Here is an 18787-nt window from a genome sequence, read left to right as displayed (position 1 = left end):
GTTCATAACTTTTTGTGTATGGTTGTAGGTCTGAAACCAGGAACTGAATATGTCATTAAGATTGTTGCCCTGCAGAATGCTTTGAGAAGCACACCTCTGGTGGGCAAAGCCAGAACTCGTAAGTACAATTATCATCAGTCCATCAAAACTGTATCTCTATCATGCTTTGGTCTTAGATTATGCTATTCTGAAGGTATTGTGTGCAGTACTACTGGTGCTGTGGAAAAATAAATCGAGCTGCAATTAAGTCTTCCCACAAAAATGTTGATAAAGCCATAAAATCCAACATTATGGGCTGTTTTGTGTTACCCACTCACAGGAAGTGTGCCAAGAATTGAACTGCTCACGTGAAGTGATATCATCTCTCCAAACCAGTGTAAAACCTTAGTTTACAACTGAAATGTTAAGCCATAGCAGCCCTACTTATTTCTTTTACAAGTAACAGAATTTAAGTAATAATTCCTACAGATTGAAGATGTCTGTATGTTTGCTAGCTGAGCTCTGCTGCCCTCTGCTGGCTTTCTTCCCTAATAGCTGCTTAAATATAGTCACAGCAGATAGTACACTTGTGTTCCTCCATACTAAACACTGATGTTAAGGTGGTGGAAACTATATGACCGACTTGATCAACTTCGAACTCCACCATACATCAGTCTGCGTCTGCAGCCACAACCTGTATGGATCCATCAGATGCATTGTTACCTGTAGATTTTTTTTTTTTTTAGGTTTTCCTATCGGAAAGAATTCAATAACTTACAATTCAAAGATTTCTTTGTGTATTGGATTATTGGAATCGGGCAGTTTTATTTGGTTTCCTGTTGTTAAAGGAGAACAGAGGAAACACAACCATCTGGAGTTCTCACCTGCTTAAATTAATCTAGTGGATCTGTACATTTGCTTTGGCTTGCTTGCTTCTAACGGCTAGCATACATGCATTTCTTGTCCAATCAGAGCCCGTTACAGATCATATATTGGTCCCCGAGCTGCCACAGCTTCCTGTTTCTCACCGACCCACCACTGACATCCTGGATGTTCCAGAGTCCTTCAATGACCAGATGTAAGAACCTGCAGAATCAAACCAACATTATCATTTAAACACAAAATGCATTTTTTTCTGCTTTTTCCTCATCATGTTCATTGCTCTGTCTTTTTGCGTCCAGTTTCGACACCAACCATGTTCACTTGGCTGGCACTAGTGGCCAGAACCAACCGGGCCAGCATGGTCAGCACATCTACACAGAGTACCAGAACCTGGGCCCTAATAACGGTCTTCATGTCCCCTACGGTGGACCCAAAGAAGGACAGAGACCAACTCTCAGAGAACCACTGGTCTACATTCCTGCTGCAGGTCCTGATGGAAACAGAATACCTTTGGTCAAGGTGTGTGAGACTTTAACTACAATACTGCTGTCTTCAAGATAATTTCTAATGAGAAAACAACTCCAGATGATTTATAAGACTGGACCATGACATACTCTCTCAGCTCTGTGGGGTTGGGTCAGGTGTCTCAAAGCAAAATGACATTTTATGAACTTGCTATTTGCTGTGAGATTGATTTTATGACCTCACGTTATCTCTCTGCTGTATGTTTGATCCTGTAGGTGAGCGACGGTCCTCTGCCAGGTCTTGCGTTTGGGTTCCCTGACAATGAAACTGAGTTGCCTCAAGAAGCACAGACGATCACAACCATCTCCTGGCAGCCCATTCCTCAGACCTCAGAGTATGAGGTGTCCTGCAACCCTATTACCCACCTGGAGGAGGGGGGCTTCCAGGTACACACACACGCACGCACATACACACACACACACACACACATTTAGTACTGGAGATGTAAGGGCGATTGATCAACTTTCTCTTCTTCCATATAGATGCGTCTTCCTGGCACCTCCAACAGTGCCACGCTGATTGGACTAACATCCGGAGCGTCCTATAACGTCTTAGTGGAGGCCATGAGGGGCGGGGCTAAAGAGAAGGTTTTGGATGAGGTCGTGACCGTTGGCAATGCTGGTAAAGTACTCTGCACTGATAAAGTGTCCTGTGTATCATCCGTCTTAACAAGTTAAGACGAAGCAAAACAGCTGAGTTGGTTTTGTTGTAAACATTGTTTTTTTTTTTTTCTTCCGTCCTTCAGTTCCAGGTGACATCCCCATCACCACCAACCGGGATGTGTGTTACGACACGTTCACCCAAACCTACCACGAGGTGGGCTCAGAGTGGGAGCGCATGTCTGAGACAGGCTTCAAGCTGTGGTGTAGCTGCCTGGGGCTGGGCAGCGGCCATTTTAGATGTGATTCATCCAGTGAGTGGCTTATTAACCCCCATCCCAGCATGCTTTGCAAACACACCATGGAATTAGAAATCAAGTAATTCTATGTGGTTGATTTAAGAGGAATTTATAAGAAATCATCAAAATGAAGTGTCATGAAGAACAAATGAGAACATCTAGCATTGTAGACATTATGAATTCCTTAGCTGCAGGTCAAAGGCCATAGAACTGTACAGTTTGTGTTCTATGTGCAAATAAAATGACGGCATGGGCAGCCTTGGCGAAGATAACTAGATCATAAACAGCTTTGTGTTCATACATATGAGTATTTAATTTGTCTGACGTCTGCCCATGTCAGTCTCTCTCTGCTCTGCCTCTTTAAACTGTGAGAGCATCACAGTAAATGGGCAAGCAGCTGTGAAGCTATGCTAAGCTAACTAATCAGCATCAGTCTCAGTTTTTTTGTATTGGCCATACAGCTAACACAACAATACCAGAAACTGAGATCCCCATCCATTTTACGTGAGATTCAAAATCAATCTCACTGCCTGTGTGTCTGTGTGTCCCCACTGGAGGAACTGGAGACCAGTAAACCACACTGAGGCCTTATCTAATCTACAGGATGTGATCACATGATGTTTGAAGCACAGATGTATTCTGCACAATGAAGATGATGGCCTGTTTTTGCACCACTTCAGAGACTGTTTCATGCTTGTGTTAGAGAGATTTTGGATGTGGCTGTCATTTAAAGCTGTGACTCTCTCTCTCTGCAGCCTGAAGAGGAAAAGTTAGAATTTTTCTCATATATCCACTTCTCACTTCCATCTCTCCTCTCACTCCCTTTTTTCCTCTCTTCCTACTCCTCCGGTGTCCCACAGAGTGGTGTCACGACAACGGTAATAACTACAGAATCGGTGAGAAGTGGGATCGCCACGCTGAGAACGGTCACATGATGAGCTGCACCTGCATGGGCAACGGCAAGGGCGAATTCAAATGTGAACCCCGTAAGTACAGACTGGCGCCCACAACTAGACCCAGACGTCATAATAATGTTTAGTTCAGATTTTTATGGCATGCATCATAAAATAAATTCACACTTAAATGTAATAATATCAGCAATAAATGCAAACTAAAACAAACTTTAATCTTTATTATGTAACTTTCACCCTCCAGATGAGTCTACGTGTTATGACGATGGGAAAATGTACCAGATAGGAAACCAGTGGCAGAAGGAATACCTGGGCGCCATCTGTACTTGTACCTGCCATGGAGGACAACAGGTGAGTAACACTGGGTTCAAAAAGCGCATGTACAGATTGTCAGTGCCTTTCCTTTTCTTGTGTTTGTAACCAGACTGTGTTTAATTATGTGCATTAATCTCTTTCCCTCACCCACCTTTAGGGCTGGCGCTGTGAGAACTGCAGGAGGCCGGTAGGAAATACTGATGTGGATGCCGACCTGCTTCAGCCTGTTCATACAGATGCCTTCGACCGGTACAGAGAAAACGCTCTACGTAAACTGGTCAGTGTTCCACTATAGGTCTTCCTACTAATATTCTGCATTAAAATAATACAAAAGAGCACTGTGTACATTTACAAGATGTCATTCTAAATACAGTCAGACTGATAAATCACATCATCTGCTCTTCTCATCTTGCCCCACCCCTTCTCTGCTCTCCAGAACATCCAATGTCCGATTGAATGTTTGAGGCCGGAGCTGCTCGCAGACGCTCAGAGTCCCTCAGAGTAGATGAGAGGGGAGTGCGAGTTAAGGGGAATGAAGAAGTGAGACCCCCTCACAGCGTCGCTTCCACTTCAAGGAAGGAAACCTCCGCCTGCTTTCCTTTAATAGAAGACATTTCCATCAGATCTGTGCCTCAAAGGTTCCCCCCCTCCACCAAATTTAAGTGCCTTAACAAGACTTTTTTCCTACACCAACCTCTGTGCCTTTTCCAAAGATCTGTCCAGCTTTTCACGTTGGTTGCGATCCTTTCTTGTTCAGTAGAAACAAGGAATTTTTCTTCTTCTGATGAACTTTTGACATCAGTCTGTTGGAGCACAAATCCTGCTGCTTTTATCACCTCAAACCTGCCTGCACCGAACATACTGTCGACACACACACACACACCAGATGCAGTATTGTCGTCTATTTTTACTGTTGCATTGGGACTTTACTTTTGTTTTTATTAAAACATTCCATCTTCTTTTTGACCAAGACAAAACACACCACTTCAAATGTGTCTGATTTTATATAATAATGTCCCCTGATAGCAACCGTAGCCACATATGTTGCATTTCCCCTCGATTTTAAATCACTGTGACTAATATATATTTAGAAAAACATTTAGTTAATGATTCTTTCTCTGGGTCTTCAGACATTTTCTAAATCAGTTTATCACAGAGGAATTCCAAAGCCATGCAGTATTTCCCTTGTTGGCCAAGGGCTAGAAAGACATGAGTCAACTGAGGTGACAGTTTTTGTTAAGGATCGTAAAAACTGTTTTCCTGTCTGTTTCTCTGTGGTCATGTTCCTTCAAAAGATTTCTCTTTAAATGACAAAGACATTCATGTCAACAAACTTTCTTTAAAAAGATAAGCACTGTTACGTTTGAGTTGGTAGTAAAAGATGTTGCCTTGCAAGTATTACAGTATAGGCTGTTGAAGTCGCCATGTAGATGTGATTCTATGATCTGTAATGTGGTTGTTTTTTAATTGTACGTAGGTAATGGAACCTATGACATCTATAAAGCAAAAAGCTGGCTGACCAAAAGTTAAACTGTTATTTCAACGATGTATTGGAAAATTCACCATTGTTTCCAGGCAAAATACATGTTAATGTTTGTATTTTTTTATTCATTTCTTTTATTTATCCCTTTTTATTCAGGCATTTTGTTTGATGCTTTTTTGGGGTGTACACTTTATTTTTGATTAACTTGTTTTTTATATTGTTGGTGCCAAAATCTGAACTACTGTGGACTGAAACTTTTTAATAAACTGAAAAAATACATTTGCTGGGTATTTGTTGAAGTGTTTTTTGATGTATTCACTTAGGTGAGTATGATACACAGAGTTGTGTTAATGTACATTTGCCATAATAATAACAATGATGGTACATTTCATTTTCATGATACTCAATGACACATTACATATTGTAATTATAAAACTAAACCAACACACTAAAAGCATGTGAAAAACAACATTATCAGAGATTGAAAGCAGTTTAATTTTAGATGTCAGTGACCTATAATAACCAGATATACATTCAGAATCAGAATCAGAAATAGTCCCGCAAATAGAGAAAATTTGTGCATCCCAGCAGCCAAAAGACAGTTCAGTATAACAATAAACAATAATAATAGTGAAAAATTTAAGATATAATAAAAAGGGTAAGAAGATGAGAGAGAAGAGAAAATGAAATAGAACCTATATACATATGTACAAAAATAAACAGTGTAATTAGAAATAGTTTGGGCAGTGCGTTGTTATTAATGAATAATAATACATAATAAAATAATACATGATAAATATGTGTATAGTATGGAATGTCAATAAGAAAAATAAAACGGCAACAACATTTTTTGGAGATTTGAGAAAAGGGCTGCGCTTTTATTCTGAAAGGCAAAATAAACTATACCGGAAATTATTGTCCCTCGCGGAGTCGTGGAATGCAAAATACGCTCTGCCATTGGTTCTTCCGGAAAGAGTTCCGGTTTAGGCTTACTTCAGAATAAAATTCCGGAAAATGTTTTAGGATAACCGTTAACACATAGTAAGCTAGTCTCAAATCAAATGGGTTGTTGATACACTCGAGCTCATTACAGACTCGCGCTTGAGGTTAAATCTCACACATAAACGGAGGTTTCGTGGGAAACAAAACAAAACCTATACGTAGTATATCGGAATACTCCCGAAATCAGAGCACCGGTGACTCTTTTATTTTGAAGAAATTGCAGCGGAAGTGATGTTTTAACAGTCCCGCCGAGGAAGCAGCAAAAGAGTGAAACGCAAGTGAGTTGGCAACTCCTGGAAGTCAGCCTCAAATCTCCCGCACACACGACAAGATGGACCACGACTCCATTGACAGTTTGATCCTGAAGCTCCACGATGTGAACGCGGTGAAGTTCGGGGAGTACAAGCTGAAGAGCGGCATGATGACACCCATCTACATCGACCTGAGGGTGCTCGTGTCCTACCCAGCTCTCATGAACCAGGTATGAACACGTGCTGTCCCCCCTCTCCTGCTCCACAGCGTGCAGATGGAGCTTTAAAATAACTCGTGAGACTCCTAAAAGCTTCGTTACATAAAGCCATACTGTTTTTATAATCGAGCTAAAATGTCAGTAATGTAACCACGTGATGAAGGAAAGCAGTGCTGTCTTGATCAGCAGTCTCAGAAGTGAAGTGGATATTTTTAATTGACCTGAACACTGACGAGTTTTTACAGAAATGGCTACTGGAATAATTTAGCACAAACTGACACAATGCAAGATTGAACTGGTTGTATATTTGGGCTGTTAGAAACACATACTAATATGATGCACGTTTATACAAGGACACTTAGTAATGTCTATGAATGGCCACCAAGTTTTACTAAATACCTTTATCAGTAATGGCACTGTGGATATAATGAGTCAGTGGGGAGAGGACAGTTTGATAAATTCATGAAATCAGTCACTGTCAGGGTCAGTACCAATATTCATTATTAGAAATCTAGAAAACTGTCATTTGCAGTAAAAATGAAACACAAACAAAAAATGGAGCAGCCTCTGATGAATAAACCTTACAGCATTTTTTTTTTTCTGCAAGAGGCCTTTGCAGTAAGGCCCTTTTTTAAAACCAGGAAAAGTCCACACACGCTACACAAAGAAATCCAAAGAACAATACATAGTCTAATATGCCAATAATGTTATGATATAAATGTTTCTCTCTGCCCTAGTTTGTATATTTGGGCTAATCAATATGATGCACTCCAATACAAGAATGCTTGTTGTCATTATCGATTAAACTACTGGTTGTCCTCCTGATTAATGGATCAATAGTTTTCTTTGAAATGTCCCAAAAAATCCATAAGTTTTAAGAAGCTGCAACAAGCTAATTTTGATATTGCTTGAGCTAATCGGATATCAAAATGATCGGGAATGAATTTGATCCATTCATCAACTAAAGCTTCAGATCCTATAGTTCAATCATCTGTGTAAACAGCATGTAAATTTATCTTTACTAGTGCAAGTATGAAGTGTAAATACTCCTCATCTTCAGGTCACTTATTTAAGTTTTAGCTTGCCGTAATTTTCTAAAGTTAAGTTAAACATTTATTCAATTTTTCCAACAAAAAACGGGTGTCAGTTATCACCTTAAGATAAGCCATTTCATAGAGTTTTTGCACTTTTAATGTAAAATGTTAAAACTTCCACGCCTCAGTAAATAACTACATGTTCCCCTTGTTTCTCTCCGCAGGTGTCGAGTCTCATCTACGAGCGGGTGCAAGAAGAGGGGCTGCAGTTCGACTCGGTGTGCGGGGTCCCGTACACGGCCCTGCCTTTGGCCACCATCATCTGTTCCAGACACGAGCTGCCCATGCTCATCAGGCGGAAGGAGGCCAAGGACTATGGTGGGGTGTTTGGAAGTCCGGGCGGGCTTTGTTTATCAAGTGTTTATTGATCTTTGGCTTTGTTAGCAGGCGTCGCTTGTGTATCAACCTTTAAAGACAAACACTGACTGTTACACCCCTCTGCAGTAAGGAGCAAACAATACAGGAGCTGTTTATCTGACCTGTGTGATTCAGAGCTAATTTACCCTTTTCAGTCTCACCTGTGTTTAGATAAGTTGAACGGTGGACGTTGACCGGTTGCAAAGCTGTTTAACAGGAGTGGACAGTCCCAGTGTCCTACAAAGCTGATGAGGCAATTCTAGAAAATAATTTCAAATGTTCAAACTCGTCACTCTCCTTTCAGACGATCTGACTGCCCTTGCATGATTAAAGCATTCTCGGTGACAGAAAACATTGCTAGAACTGCGAGATAATTTTGTGCAGACCTTGAATCAGCTTTAAAAATGACACAAACACTGACACTTTCCCCAGAGAAGGGACTGATAAGGCTGCTCATGTAATCCTGCTAGGAACCAAGCGTCTGGTGGAGGGCTCCTTCCGCGAGGGGGACACGTGTCTGATCATTGAGGACACGGTGACCAGTGGCAGCAGCATCCTGGAGACTGCTGAAGTGCTCTACAAGGGAGGACTGAAGGTGCAGTATTGGGGATGATAAGCCAACATGGAGGTTTAAAGGGTGTCGAAGCCCATCAAGTACAGTAGGAATGTTATCATGAGGAGACATTTCAACAACTGGACTTTTCCTCTGTTTTAGGTGACGGATGCCATCGTTCTAATGGACCGAGAGCAAGGTGGCGTAGAGATGCTGGCCTCTCAGGGAATCAAACTGCATCCCATCATCTCCATGTTCAAGCTGCTCAACGTGCTGCTGGCAGCCGAGCGCATCGATGCCAAAACCGCCCAGAGCGTCCGCCAGTTCATCCTGGACAACAACACCTTCAGGTACCAGAGGCACACTGCAGTTAAAGCGTCTGTGTGTGTGTGTGTGTGTGTGTGTGTGTGTGTGTGTGTGTGTGTGTTTACGCTACAGGTAACATTTGCAGAGTAACGTTTCCAACTTGTGCGTTTCAGCCCAAAGGAGGAGAACGGCAACGGTGTGTCCGCTGCCAAGAAGCCGTGTGTGGAGAAGAGCGTGGACCTGAGCTACGCAGAGAGAGCCAAACTACCAAGTACGTAGATAACAGCTCAGGCAAGATGGCCATCGCTCGTAATGTAATTGAAATGTAATTAATAATAACTCTGTGTGTGATACGTTTAAAAGTTTCCAAAGTGCTTTGACAGACAAAAGCAGGATACTGAGGAAAACCAGTCAGGCCAAACAGAAGCCAGAGCAGACTGAGCTTTAAAACTTTGTACCACTGTCAAAAGAAGCTTGACAATCAGGTCCTCTATGACGTGTTAATGACAGGTTATGTTGTCTTGGTGAGACTCCTATAAGAACACACCTTCATATAAGGTGTTACAGATATTTTAAAGCTCTTTATAAGACGGTGTCATTCATCCAGTCTCTCCCTCCTCTTCCCCGCAGACGTTCACCCTCTGGCGTCGAAGCTGCTGACGATCATGGAGGAGAAGCAGTCGAACCTGTGTGTGTCTGCTGACGTGACGAGCAGCGAGGAGCTCCTCCAGCTGGCCGACTCTCTGGGCCCGAGCATCTGCGTGCTGAAGACGCACGTCGACATCCTGAAGGTTTGTGTTAAACAAATCCATATTTTACACCAATAAAATCGTCAGGAGGAATAATCTAATGTTATTTTTATGTCTGCTAACAGGACTACACAGCGGCCTTCAGCCAGAGGCTGCAGGCACTGGCGGAGAAGCACAACTTCCTCATCTTTGAAGATCGCAAGTTTGCCGACATTGGCAACACAGTGAAACATCAGTATGAGGGTGAGGAGATTTAACACATTTTGTTTGTGACATGCATCCGTTGGAAACGGCTTCTGAACACTGGGTTTTGTCATCGTGTCACTAGTTTAACCGTATGCTCTTGTATTCATCCCCCAGGTGGTTTGTACCAGATCTCCTCCTGGTCCCACATAGTGAACGCCCACGCGGTGCCGGGCCCCGGGGTGGTGAAGGGTCTGAGCGCTGTAGGAAAGCCTCTGGGCCGAGGCTGTCTGCTCATAGCACAGATGAGCTCCCAGGGCTCTCTGGCTACTGGTGAATACACGAAGGCTGCGGTAAGTAGCTCTGCATTTTCTAAATGTACTCAGATATCTACTTGAGAGACTCGTCGGTTTACAGGTGTTTTGTTTTGTACCTTTCTACAGCTGCAGATGGCAGAAGAGCAGTCGGACTTCGTGTTCGGGTTCATCTGTGGCTCTAAAATCAGCAAGAAGCCAGAGTTCATCCACATGAGCCCCGGGGTGCAGATGCAGGCTGGAGGTAAAGTAGACTGTGTGTTGACATTTATTTACATTTGGTTGGTTTGTTTTCCTAGAAGTACATGTCAGTATAAACATTTTACATGTTCAGTATTATAAATCCTGGATGTTCATGAGATTTAGGAGTTAAGTTTAGTTAAAAATGATGTTATAATGCACCTATAATGTCTGGTGTGCCGTTACAGTCTCAACTAAACAAGGCACATACTGTCTATCTGGGAAAAAATCAAGTTGATCCTCACACACTTTGGTTTTGCTGTGTATTCCACCTCATTAGATTTAAAGTGAAACAGTCCTTTTGAGGTTTAAGTGCTTACCTTCAGCTTCAAGGTTGTTTGATGTGTAAACATTCTTATTGTGTGAACAGTTTTCGTAAACCGGCTCGTTGGGACGCTGTGTGTGTTTAATGTAACTACAAACAAGATACAATGAGTGATTCAGTCCAAAGACGGGATATTTAATTTCCAAGGTGATAAACTTAGTTTTTTTGTAAATATGCACACTGAATTTAACGGCTGCAACACACAAAGCATCCAGCTTTAGAGTCAGGGTTGTACATAGTAACCCAGTATTAGGACAGTGCCATTAGTCAAAGCAACAAAATGAAACATGGTGGATAAAGACAGTTGATTGTGGAGCCCTCGAGGTCGTTGGTATCTGAAGAAGTCAAACATGTCCGTATTTGACAACCTTGAGATATGAGTCAACAATGTGCATGACAAGCCCTGAAAACAAATACTATGTGAAAATGACTGAATCGCAACAACAACATGTGTCTAAATACAAGATGTGTTGACTTACAAATTGATGTAGCACAGTTGTTTTTATTGAAACACTTTATTTTGATGCCTTAAATACTGAGACCACAAACGTCTGCTGTGACTCGTCTTCACCACAGGGAGGTGCTATCGTACAAGAAATGATTACTGGGCCTTGCACCTCCTCACACATTTCTCCCTCCCCTTCCTGTGTCCGCCTCTCCGACAGGTGACGTGTTGGGCCAGCAGTACTCCACTCCAGAGGAAGTCCTCTGCAACAAAGGCTCCGACGTCATCATCGTCGGCCGGGGTATCCTGGAGGCCCCTGATAGGCTGGAAGCCGCCGAGTCGTACAGAAAGGCAGGCTGGGAGGCGTACACCAAGAAACTGGGCAGCGGTGACCAGTAGTTACATCATCACATCAAAATTAAGATCTCAGTTACTCTGATAAGGACCTCCGCCGATGAACTGGAAGTCTTTTCATTTCACATTTCTAAGGAACACAGTGTGCAGCGAGATGTATACATAGAAACATATGTAGATGTTTGCACTGCCACGTCCAAACGCACACCTGTTCCTACACCGCCACACAGTTTATTGACATTTCTACTTTGCAGGTGCTTGGAATCAGAAATGTGTCGATTCTGTCCTATCAATAAGCAGCTCTACGCGTCCTCTTCTGATTCCTTCCTATTCATTCACTTCTGATCAGGTTCAAAACAAGACTCGGGACAATTTTCAGTATTACTTCAGGGTCGAGTGTGTTTTTCTTCCTCTCCCAGTCAAATCCAGCAGAGTGTGAGATGAGTTGTTGATTACCTAGAATAGATAGGTTGTTTTTTTGTTTTTTTCTAAATGAGGTGGCTGCTAGACATACAAGGTGTCATTCCCTGCTTCTAGTCATGTTGAGGCTCTTTGTCACAAACCCACTTTTCCTCCTAGGTGCTTTACTAGACCAGCATTTGTAGTAGAAATAAATGTGGGTGTGGCTTATAACTTTTTTAATATTTGTATAATATTTGGGGTGTAATTCAGGGCATTTTCCCAGCTGAGCGTCTTTTAGTATCTTGAGATTCCCAATCTGGATCGTGGTAAACGCTCCTCACAAGATCACACACACACACCAATGACCAAAAAGAACATTCATTAATTTTCATCGTATCAGTATTAAGTAGATTTAAATTTGTATGTGCCGTGTTAATTTCACACAAAGGCACAGGCTTTGTAAAGGTAGCATGTTATAGGTCCACTCCAGAACAGTGACAGAATTAACAGAACTTTGAAAGACAGAGTGACAAAATCGTAGTTTGATGATCAGTTCGTCCCCCTCACATTATTTAAGTGTGGAGATGAGGGGAACTTCTGATTACAGCCAGGGTATTTCTCTTTAAGTCCGTCTGCCGTCCATGTTGTTTAACATGAAATATAAAATGCTGAAGCGATCATTTTTAAAAGGGATATGGTTCCACACATGATCGGTGATCTGACAGAACCCGTCTACTAGTATTCTCTCCAAAAAGACAGTAGATGAATAGTTTTGTTTAGACGGAGAGAAAAGCCCTTGTTGAAATGTCCTTTTTTAAAAGCTGACAGCAGCTGAATTTGGTCAACAGTGACGTCCTGGAGCCGTGACAGTTGTGCAGTGACGAGGCCTCGTGGTGTTATTGATGATTTCCTCCTTGATTTGATGGATGAGTGTGACGTCTCTCTCCTCTCTCAGAGACCTTGTGTGGTTTGTTTCCCTCCATGTACTTTTTCCTTCTGTGACTAAAAAATAAGAAATGCAGCATCTTTTGTAAAGTGGGACTGAATATTGCAATAAACGTTACTTGTTAAAAATCTTTATTTCCCAGCGTTATGTTTAATATCGCTGTATTTATTCTGTTCTGTTGTGTTACTGAAGACGTGAGAAGTCCTTGATGTCTGTTTCTGTGTCGTTTTGTAAATTGCTCTTAAACTGGAGATGCTTGATGCTGATTATTAATTTACAATCACGTCTACAGATGCTGTATGTTTTTAACTGTGACATTAAATCGTATTTTATCAGATGACCTTAGAATGTACTGTAAAATCTGGATTACACAGGATTATCTACACTGCTGTGACATCGAGCAGTGCTTGTATGATGTGTTTCTTTTCTGTATTAAAGGAGAATTTAATCAAGCCAACTATCAAAATACCATGAAATGCAGTTGATGGCTACTGAATAATATCTTTCACCCTTCCATCTTGAATTATAGACACATTTTAGTTGCTAGGTTCCACTTTATCTGATAAATGTAAGGTGGAAGCTGTTTGTTCACTAGAAGTGGAGCAAAACAATCCAGGTTTGAAGCGATCGCTTGTACAAAATATCTAATAAATTCATCGATGCTGTCTTTATGAAACCGGAGTTTTACAGAACCCTCATGAAGTTTGTTGTAATCTTAAGATTTCTTTCCAATTGTCCTCAATACAGCTGAGAAATACGAAAGATGAAGATAGATAGATAGATAGATAGGTACTTTGATCCAGAAGGACATTTAGACATCATGTAGCTTGTAGGACACATACAGAACACAAAAGCAAATATATATAATAGGACAAAGTACATATAAAAAAAGAACATTTAAACAATAATTTAACAGTAAGCAAATGTTATTACTAAATATTACTAAATATAGAAAAATCCATATGATGTAGTTAGTATTGCATTGTATTTTTTGAATACACTTTAAATTAGTTTTACCAATAATATATATTTTTTGTCTGGTCGACTGTTTTCATATCCCAAATTTAATGTATTTTCTTAAGTTTGAGGAGTTTTAATGAAGTGAGGTATCCTGACTTTTAGCCAGTAGCAGCTTTTATCCAAAAGCGACTTACAATAAGTACATTTGTCTCAAGAAAGAAGCCACAACATATCACCGTCCAAAAAGTTAAAAAACAAAATGACTGGACGTGTCCAACCTGTGACAGCGCTCAGGTTTTTCTTTTTTAGTCTCAGACCCAAACTGAACACAGCCCACCAACTGACGGTGTCCTCGGGGTTATTTGTGATGTTTTCACAGGCTGAGCAGAACTAATCCATGAGCAGTAAACTGGAGGAGTGTCCCTTTAATTACAAAAGACAACCAACATGTTTGCAACCGCAGAGGTCCAACCCACAGAGCAACGACAATATCTCTGACTGGCCTGCTATTGTTGTCTTCTGTTGTCTGTTGGATCCTTTGAAACCATTTTTTAATAATCATCAGGGTATTTTTTTAATTCTAGGTTTGGCAAAAGCGTTTGATTTGATAGGCAAAACAAAGTCAAGCAAACACCTGAAACTCATCAATTCAATTGATCATCTGATTTCCTGTTGTGGGAAATATTTATAGACTTATGGACTCCAAGTGGATTTTCCCTTTTGTGTCAGGTCTAATTTGAAACGCAAACAATTTCCCTTCCTTCCCTGCGCCTGGCTTTTTTTTCCCACCTGAAGTTGTCTGACAAGGTGAGCCACCCGGCAGAAGAAGAGTCATTTGCAAGGTATATGATATGGAAATGATGCTCGAACAGGCGCTGAAAGAGACTGAGAGAGGTCGGAGTCGGCAGGTAGTTACGTTACAATGCGCCTTTTTTTACAGACCGGCGCAGGCACAAAGGTCAGACACGTTGCCTGGCACACAGGAGGAGGAGGGAAAGGGATGGTAAGAATAATTCATTTGTGTGTGTGTGTGTGTGTGTGTGTGTGCGCCTAACACACACATACACACACACACTCACACACGCGCGCGCACCCCTCCCCCTTAATGTCAATATTTGATCAGAGCAACGCACCGTGTAACAGGTGTGTGTGTGTGTGTGTGTGTGTGTGCGCCCTGAGGATCCTCTCTCTGTCGTTTCATCCATGATGGTTGGAGAGAGTCGAGGGGTGGAGAGAGAGATGGGGAGGGGAGGGGAGATGGGAAGAGAGCGCGTAGAGGTATAAAAGGTGTATACCTGTCACGACTAGCACTCATCCAGTGCGCGTAAAAGGTGAGCCAAAGCCTGACCAAGCCTGTGCGCATTTCTTTTTCCATTTTCTTTTTTTAATTTTTGGTCTTTGTTGCTTCTTTCCTTCTAAAGGTAGGCTCCGAGGCTTTTCATTCATTTCATTCACTTATATTCCCAGAGTGTTTTTTCCCACTAGTGTGCGCATTTCTTGGTGTTTTAACTTTTTTCTTGTTTCCAAATCCCTGCAGAGGTGACGAGGCAGCAGAGAGAGACAGCTGTTTAGCGCTCATCATCTTCTCCCCGCCAGGATCTCCGCACTCTGATCGAATTTTGTGTTTTGTTTTGTTTTTGTTTTGTTTTTGTTTTTTGTGTGATTTTTTCCTCCATGTCTGTATTTGCTTCACGTTGAGCCTCACGCACAATACCTGAAGATGAAGTTTTGTTCGTTCGGCTCGCGTTACGCAGGTACGGGTTGGCAACTGGAAAAGACACAAAGTTTTGTTTGTTTGTTGGTTTGTTTTGTTTTGTTTTTCGTCACTGGAGAATCATCACTCTGTTGTAAAACACTGTCAAGCCTTCAGTTCAGACTAATGATGGGAGGTTTATTTGTTCTGGGTGGGTTGTTTGAAAAGATTCCCTCACAGACGTTTTTTTTTGGGGGGGGGGGCACAAAGCCAGCCCCTGATTTAAACAATATATAGTTGTTGAAATTTAGAAGACAAGACATCAGCAATGAAGTGAGCACCATTGCTCCAACTACAGGACAACGTTTCAGTAACTGAAGCACCAGGTGTACAGAGCCTTTAACTGAAAAGATTACCTTATTTGCATACAGCTGCTGGCTCTGAAGGGAGCCATGTCAGCCCGGTGACAACTGACTCCTGGAGTCATTTATCCAAAGGTGAAGCAAAAAGAAAAAAAAAACAAACAAACAAACAAAACCTCATAGAAAAGTCAAAACTTATTGGACTCCATTAAAGGTTTCTTTTGTTTGATTTAACTGAATAGGTGTCGAGCAGAAAACAGGCTGACAGCTGCTGAGTTCAGTCGACTCGAATCAGGTGATCCAGGCAGAAAAAGTTTAAATCCACCGTGTGTTTTCATGTTTTCACTGAAAGGTCTCACATCGGTCCTCAGCTCTGGTTCATTGTCCTGACTGATAAACCTGTAACTGACATCAGGTGTGTGTGCAAATGATGTCCGGTGGTTGTTTGATTGACCCCCCCCCAGGTTGATATAATGTCATGTGTGCTGACAAAGGTTGACATTTATAGACGATAGCGATGATAATCTCCGTATCTCCCCCCTCCCCCGCCATGTCTGATAATCGTTGTCTTCTTTTCTGTTGGCACATTCACGATGACGGCGTGTATTTTCCACTGGGGGCCGATTCATTACCCTCCATCTCCTGCGTCACCTGGTGAGGCTGCAGGCGAGCTCTGCAGAGCAGCAGAGATGAGCTTAATGGGAGGTTATGTTAATCATTGACTAAACATTAACCACACACACACACACACACACACACACACACCAGATATCTGATAGGGGCCATCTGTCATTCGGATGCTACGATGCAGCGTTCAGCCGTCACACTGGTTCACCCTTCGCCTTGTGTGTCCTTCCATGTGTTTCAGAGTTCTGACTCTCAGTATTTTAGTGTGTATTTCAAATGTGCACCTGTGGGGTTTTTTTTCTTCTCTCTCGCAGACAATAAATGGATGAAGTCAGTGTCACAACTACACTGATCTGACCTCACTGAAGGAGTCAGCTGCCCTTTGTGTCCCCAGTTCAAACAGATGAATTCATTCAAAAGCAGTTCAGAAGCTGCATCCTTCAACACACAGTGCCAAAACACACCAATGCTCCACATTTTGTTTCACAGATTATAATGCCTGATGAATTTAACCATTGAGTAATTGTCTACTAAATTAATTAAATGCATTTGATTTTTTTATTATAGACTCCAACACAACTGCTGTAAAGCAGAAAAGTTTGATCTACTTGTGCCAAAAACGAGACATAAGAAAACCAAAAACATTTCACTCGCCAATAATCACACAAGTAAAAGTCATATTTAATTGCTGTCGTTGTGGCATTTTGGATCTGAAACATGAAATCAAATGTTAGCCGTTAAATCACTGGTGCTCGAGCTACAGTTTCACGTACGTGTCTTTAAAAACGTCGCTCCCTCCTGCACGTGATTCCCTCAACATTGCTTTTATAAATCCCCGTCGCTCTTTAGCTCCAAAAACATCTCCCGTAGGTTTTATCACCCACGAGAGACACATTACGTCAAAGCCCGTCCGACATGTCTCTCTTTCCCTGAGAGCCTGTTTGCCTCTGCTTGAAGCTCTTGTCAATATTTGTTTAAAAGCCAGATGAAGGGAGAGCTCACACTCCTCAGTATCCTGGTTACCCTGCTCCGATTTAAACCGACTGTCCCAACTGCTGCTGCTGCTGCTGCTACACCCTGCCCACCAGCTCCAACAGCCCTAAGAACACACAGGTCATTTGTATAGGATTAAAGGTGAAGGCTTAAAGTCTGAATGTTAGTGTGAGAACATTTGGTTTTAGTGTCAACAATATGTGTATATATGTATATATATATCCACATGAGACAACCAGCGGAGCTCAAATAATGTGTGTCAACCTGAAAAAAAGCTTGAGTAGCAGTTCTTATATTAAGCCCCCCCCCCTTTTTTTTGTACATGACAAATTTACCCAATGGAAACACAGTTATTAAGACCCCTGTAGGCCCATGTTGACCCGGACAGAACACAAAAAGAGCTTGAATCCAGAATCGTCCAAGATAAAAATGCATAGTTTTAGACATTCTGTACCTATTTTGGGTTAGTTTATATGCAATGTATGTAATTTCATTGAAAGACGTGTTTTCTGTGGTTTTCTTCATCGTTAAAAGAAAAACCATGGCTGCTGATAATCAGTCAGTAATGTAGGAATTAGGTCATTTTTTCATTAACAGCAACAGGCGACTAAATGAAACACACCGCTACCTTGAGTTAATAACAGATTTCTCTGCAGGGAGGACAGTGTGAGGGCACAAGGAAACACAGTATGTGCCAGTGATTAGTTGCAGAAATGTTACATATTTTTTTACATTAAATTACTTGGAAGCTAACTCACCATGTCAAACACAAGCTGGTTTCTGTATCAGTCATCTCACTGTGAACAGAGAAAGCATGCACACAATTACTATAAACATATATTATACTGCTGAAAAGAGGCGCAGCAAAAAACAAAACATCACATTCTTTAACCCATGTAACGCACCAGAGTGCTGAAACTCTTAATGTCACATACTATCATTTTTATTATTGTCTTTCTGTTTTAACATATTCTCCTATTATTACTGCTACACACAGTAGGTAACATGTCAGTCTGTCATGGAAAAGTGATCCCTCCTCTGTTGTTCCTCCACCCGGGCTTGGTTTGGATAGCTTTCCTGTACATCTTTGTGATTTTGGGCCCTTTAAATATAATTTACCGATAACAGTAATAAGTGTTTTTATGTAGGACCTTAAAAGAACAGATGTCGCAAAGTGCCTCACAAAGGAAAGAAAGAAAAACAAGAAAAAAGCCTAAACAAGCCAAGTTTAAACAAAAGGTTCTGTAGCTGCTTTTTGAAGATGTCAATCCACATAACGTAAGTCCAGTGGGACAGAGTTTCCAAAGTGTCGGACCTACTACCTCAAAAGCACAGGCTCCTTTTGTCTTCAGCCTGGAGGGAGGAACAGATAACAAACCCTGATCAGCGCATGTCAGAGTCCTACTTGATGATACTGCCA

At 41.6% G+C, this 18787-nt stretch overlaps 2 protein-coding genes and 1 long non-coding RNA gene across 3 annotated transcripts in view; 2 read left to right on the top strand and 1 right to left on the bottom strand.

Annotated features, from left to right (window-relative positions):
- fn1a (fibronectin 1a) overlaps positions 1-5272 on the top strand; it is a 29320-nt gene extending 24048 nt beyond the window's left edge. The window contains exons 40-49 of the mRNA XM_037109288.1: positions 29-118; positions 952-1057; positions 1161-1380; positions 1602-1772; positions 1869-2007; positions 2132-2299; positions 3145-3270; positions 3440-3546; positions 3668-3787; positions 3947-5272. Coding sequence (XP_036965183.1) covers positions 29-118; positions 952-1057; positions 1161-1380; positions 1602-1772; positions 1869-2007; positions 2132-2299; positions 3145-3270; positions 3440-3546; positions 3668-3787; positions 3947-4015 — 1316 coding nt within the window. The 3' untranslated portion in view covers positions 4016-5272. The remainder of the gene's footprint in view (positions 1-28; positions 119-951; positions 1058-1160; positions 1381-1601; positions 1773-1868; positions 2008-2131; positions 2300-3144; positions 3271-3439; positions 3547-3667; positions 3788-3946) is intronic.
- Positions 5273-6108: 836 nt separating this feature from the next.
- umps (uridine monophosphate synthetase) lies at positions 6109-13184 on the top strand. The gene is made up of 10 exons (XM_037110632.1): positions 6109-6476; positions 7723-7876; positions 8386-8510; positions 8631-8818; positions 8948-9045; positions 9405-9565; positions 9649-9766; positions 9884-10059; positions 10150-10264; positions 11251-13184. Exons 1-10 carry the CDS (start codon positions 6327-6329, stop codon positions 11427-11429), a joined length of 1464 nt encoding a protein of 487 aa, XP_036966527.1. The 5' UTR covers positions 6109-6326; the 3' UTR covers positions 11430-13184.
- A 3793-nt stretch (positions 13185-16977) lies between these two features.
- On the bottom strand, positions 16978-18787 carry LOC119025941. Its single transcript, XR_005076968.1, has 3 exons — positions 18690-18787; positions 18126-18164; positions 16978-17473 (listed from the first exon to the last, which is right to left on the bottom strand). It is a non-coding gene; the product is annotated as an uncharacterized LOC119025941 (long non-coding RNA).

Source organism: Acanthopagrus latus, chromosome 9, assembly GCF_904848185.1.
Source record: "Acanthopagrus latus isolate v.2019 chromosome 9, fAcaLat1.1, whole genome shotgun sequence".
Lineage (NCBI taxonomy): Eukaryota > Metazoa > Chordata > Actinopteri > Spariformes > Sparidae > Acanthopagrus > Acanthopagrus latus.
The sequence above is the reverse complement of the archived record's forward strand: the minus strand, read 5'-3'. Positions and strand labels throughout refer to the sequence as shown.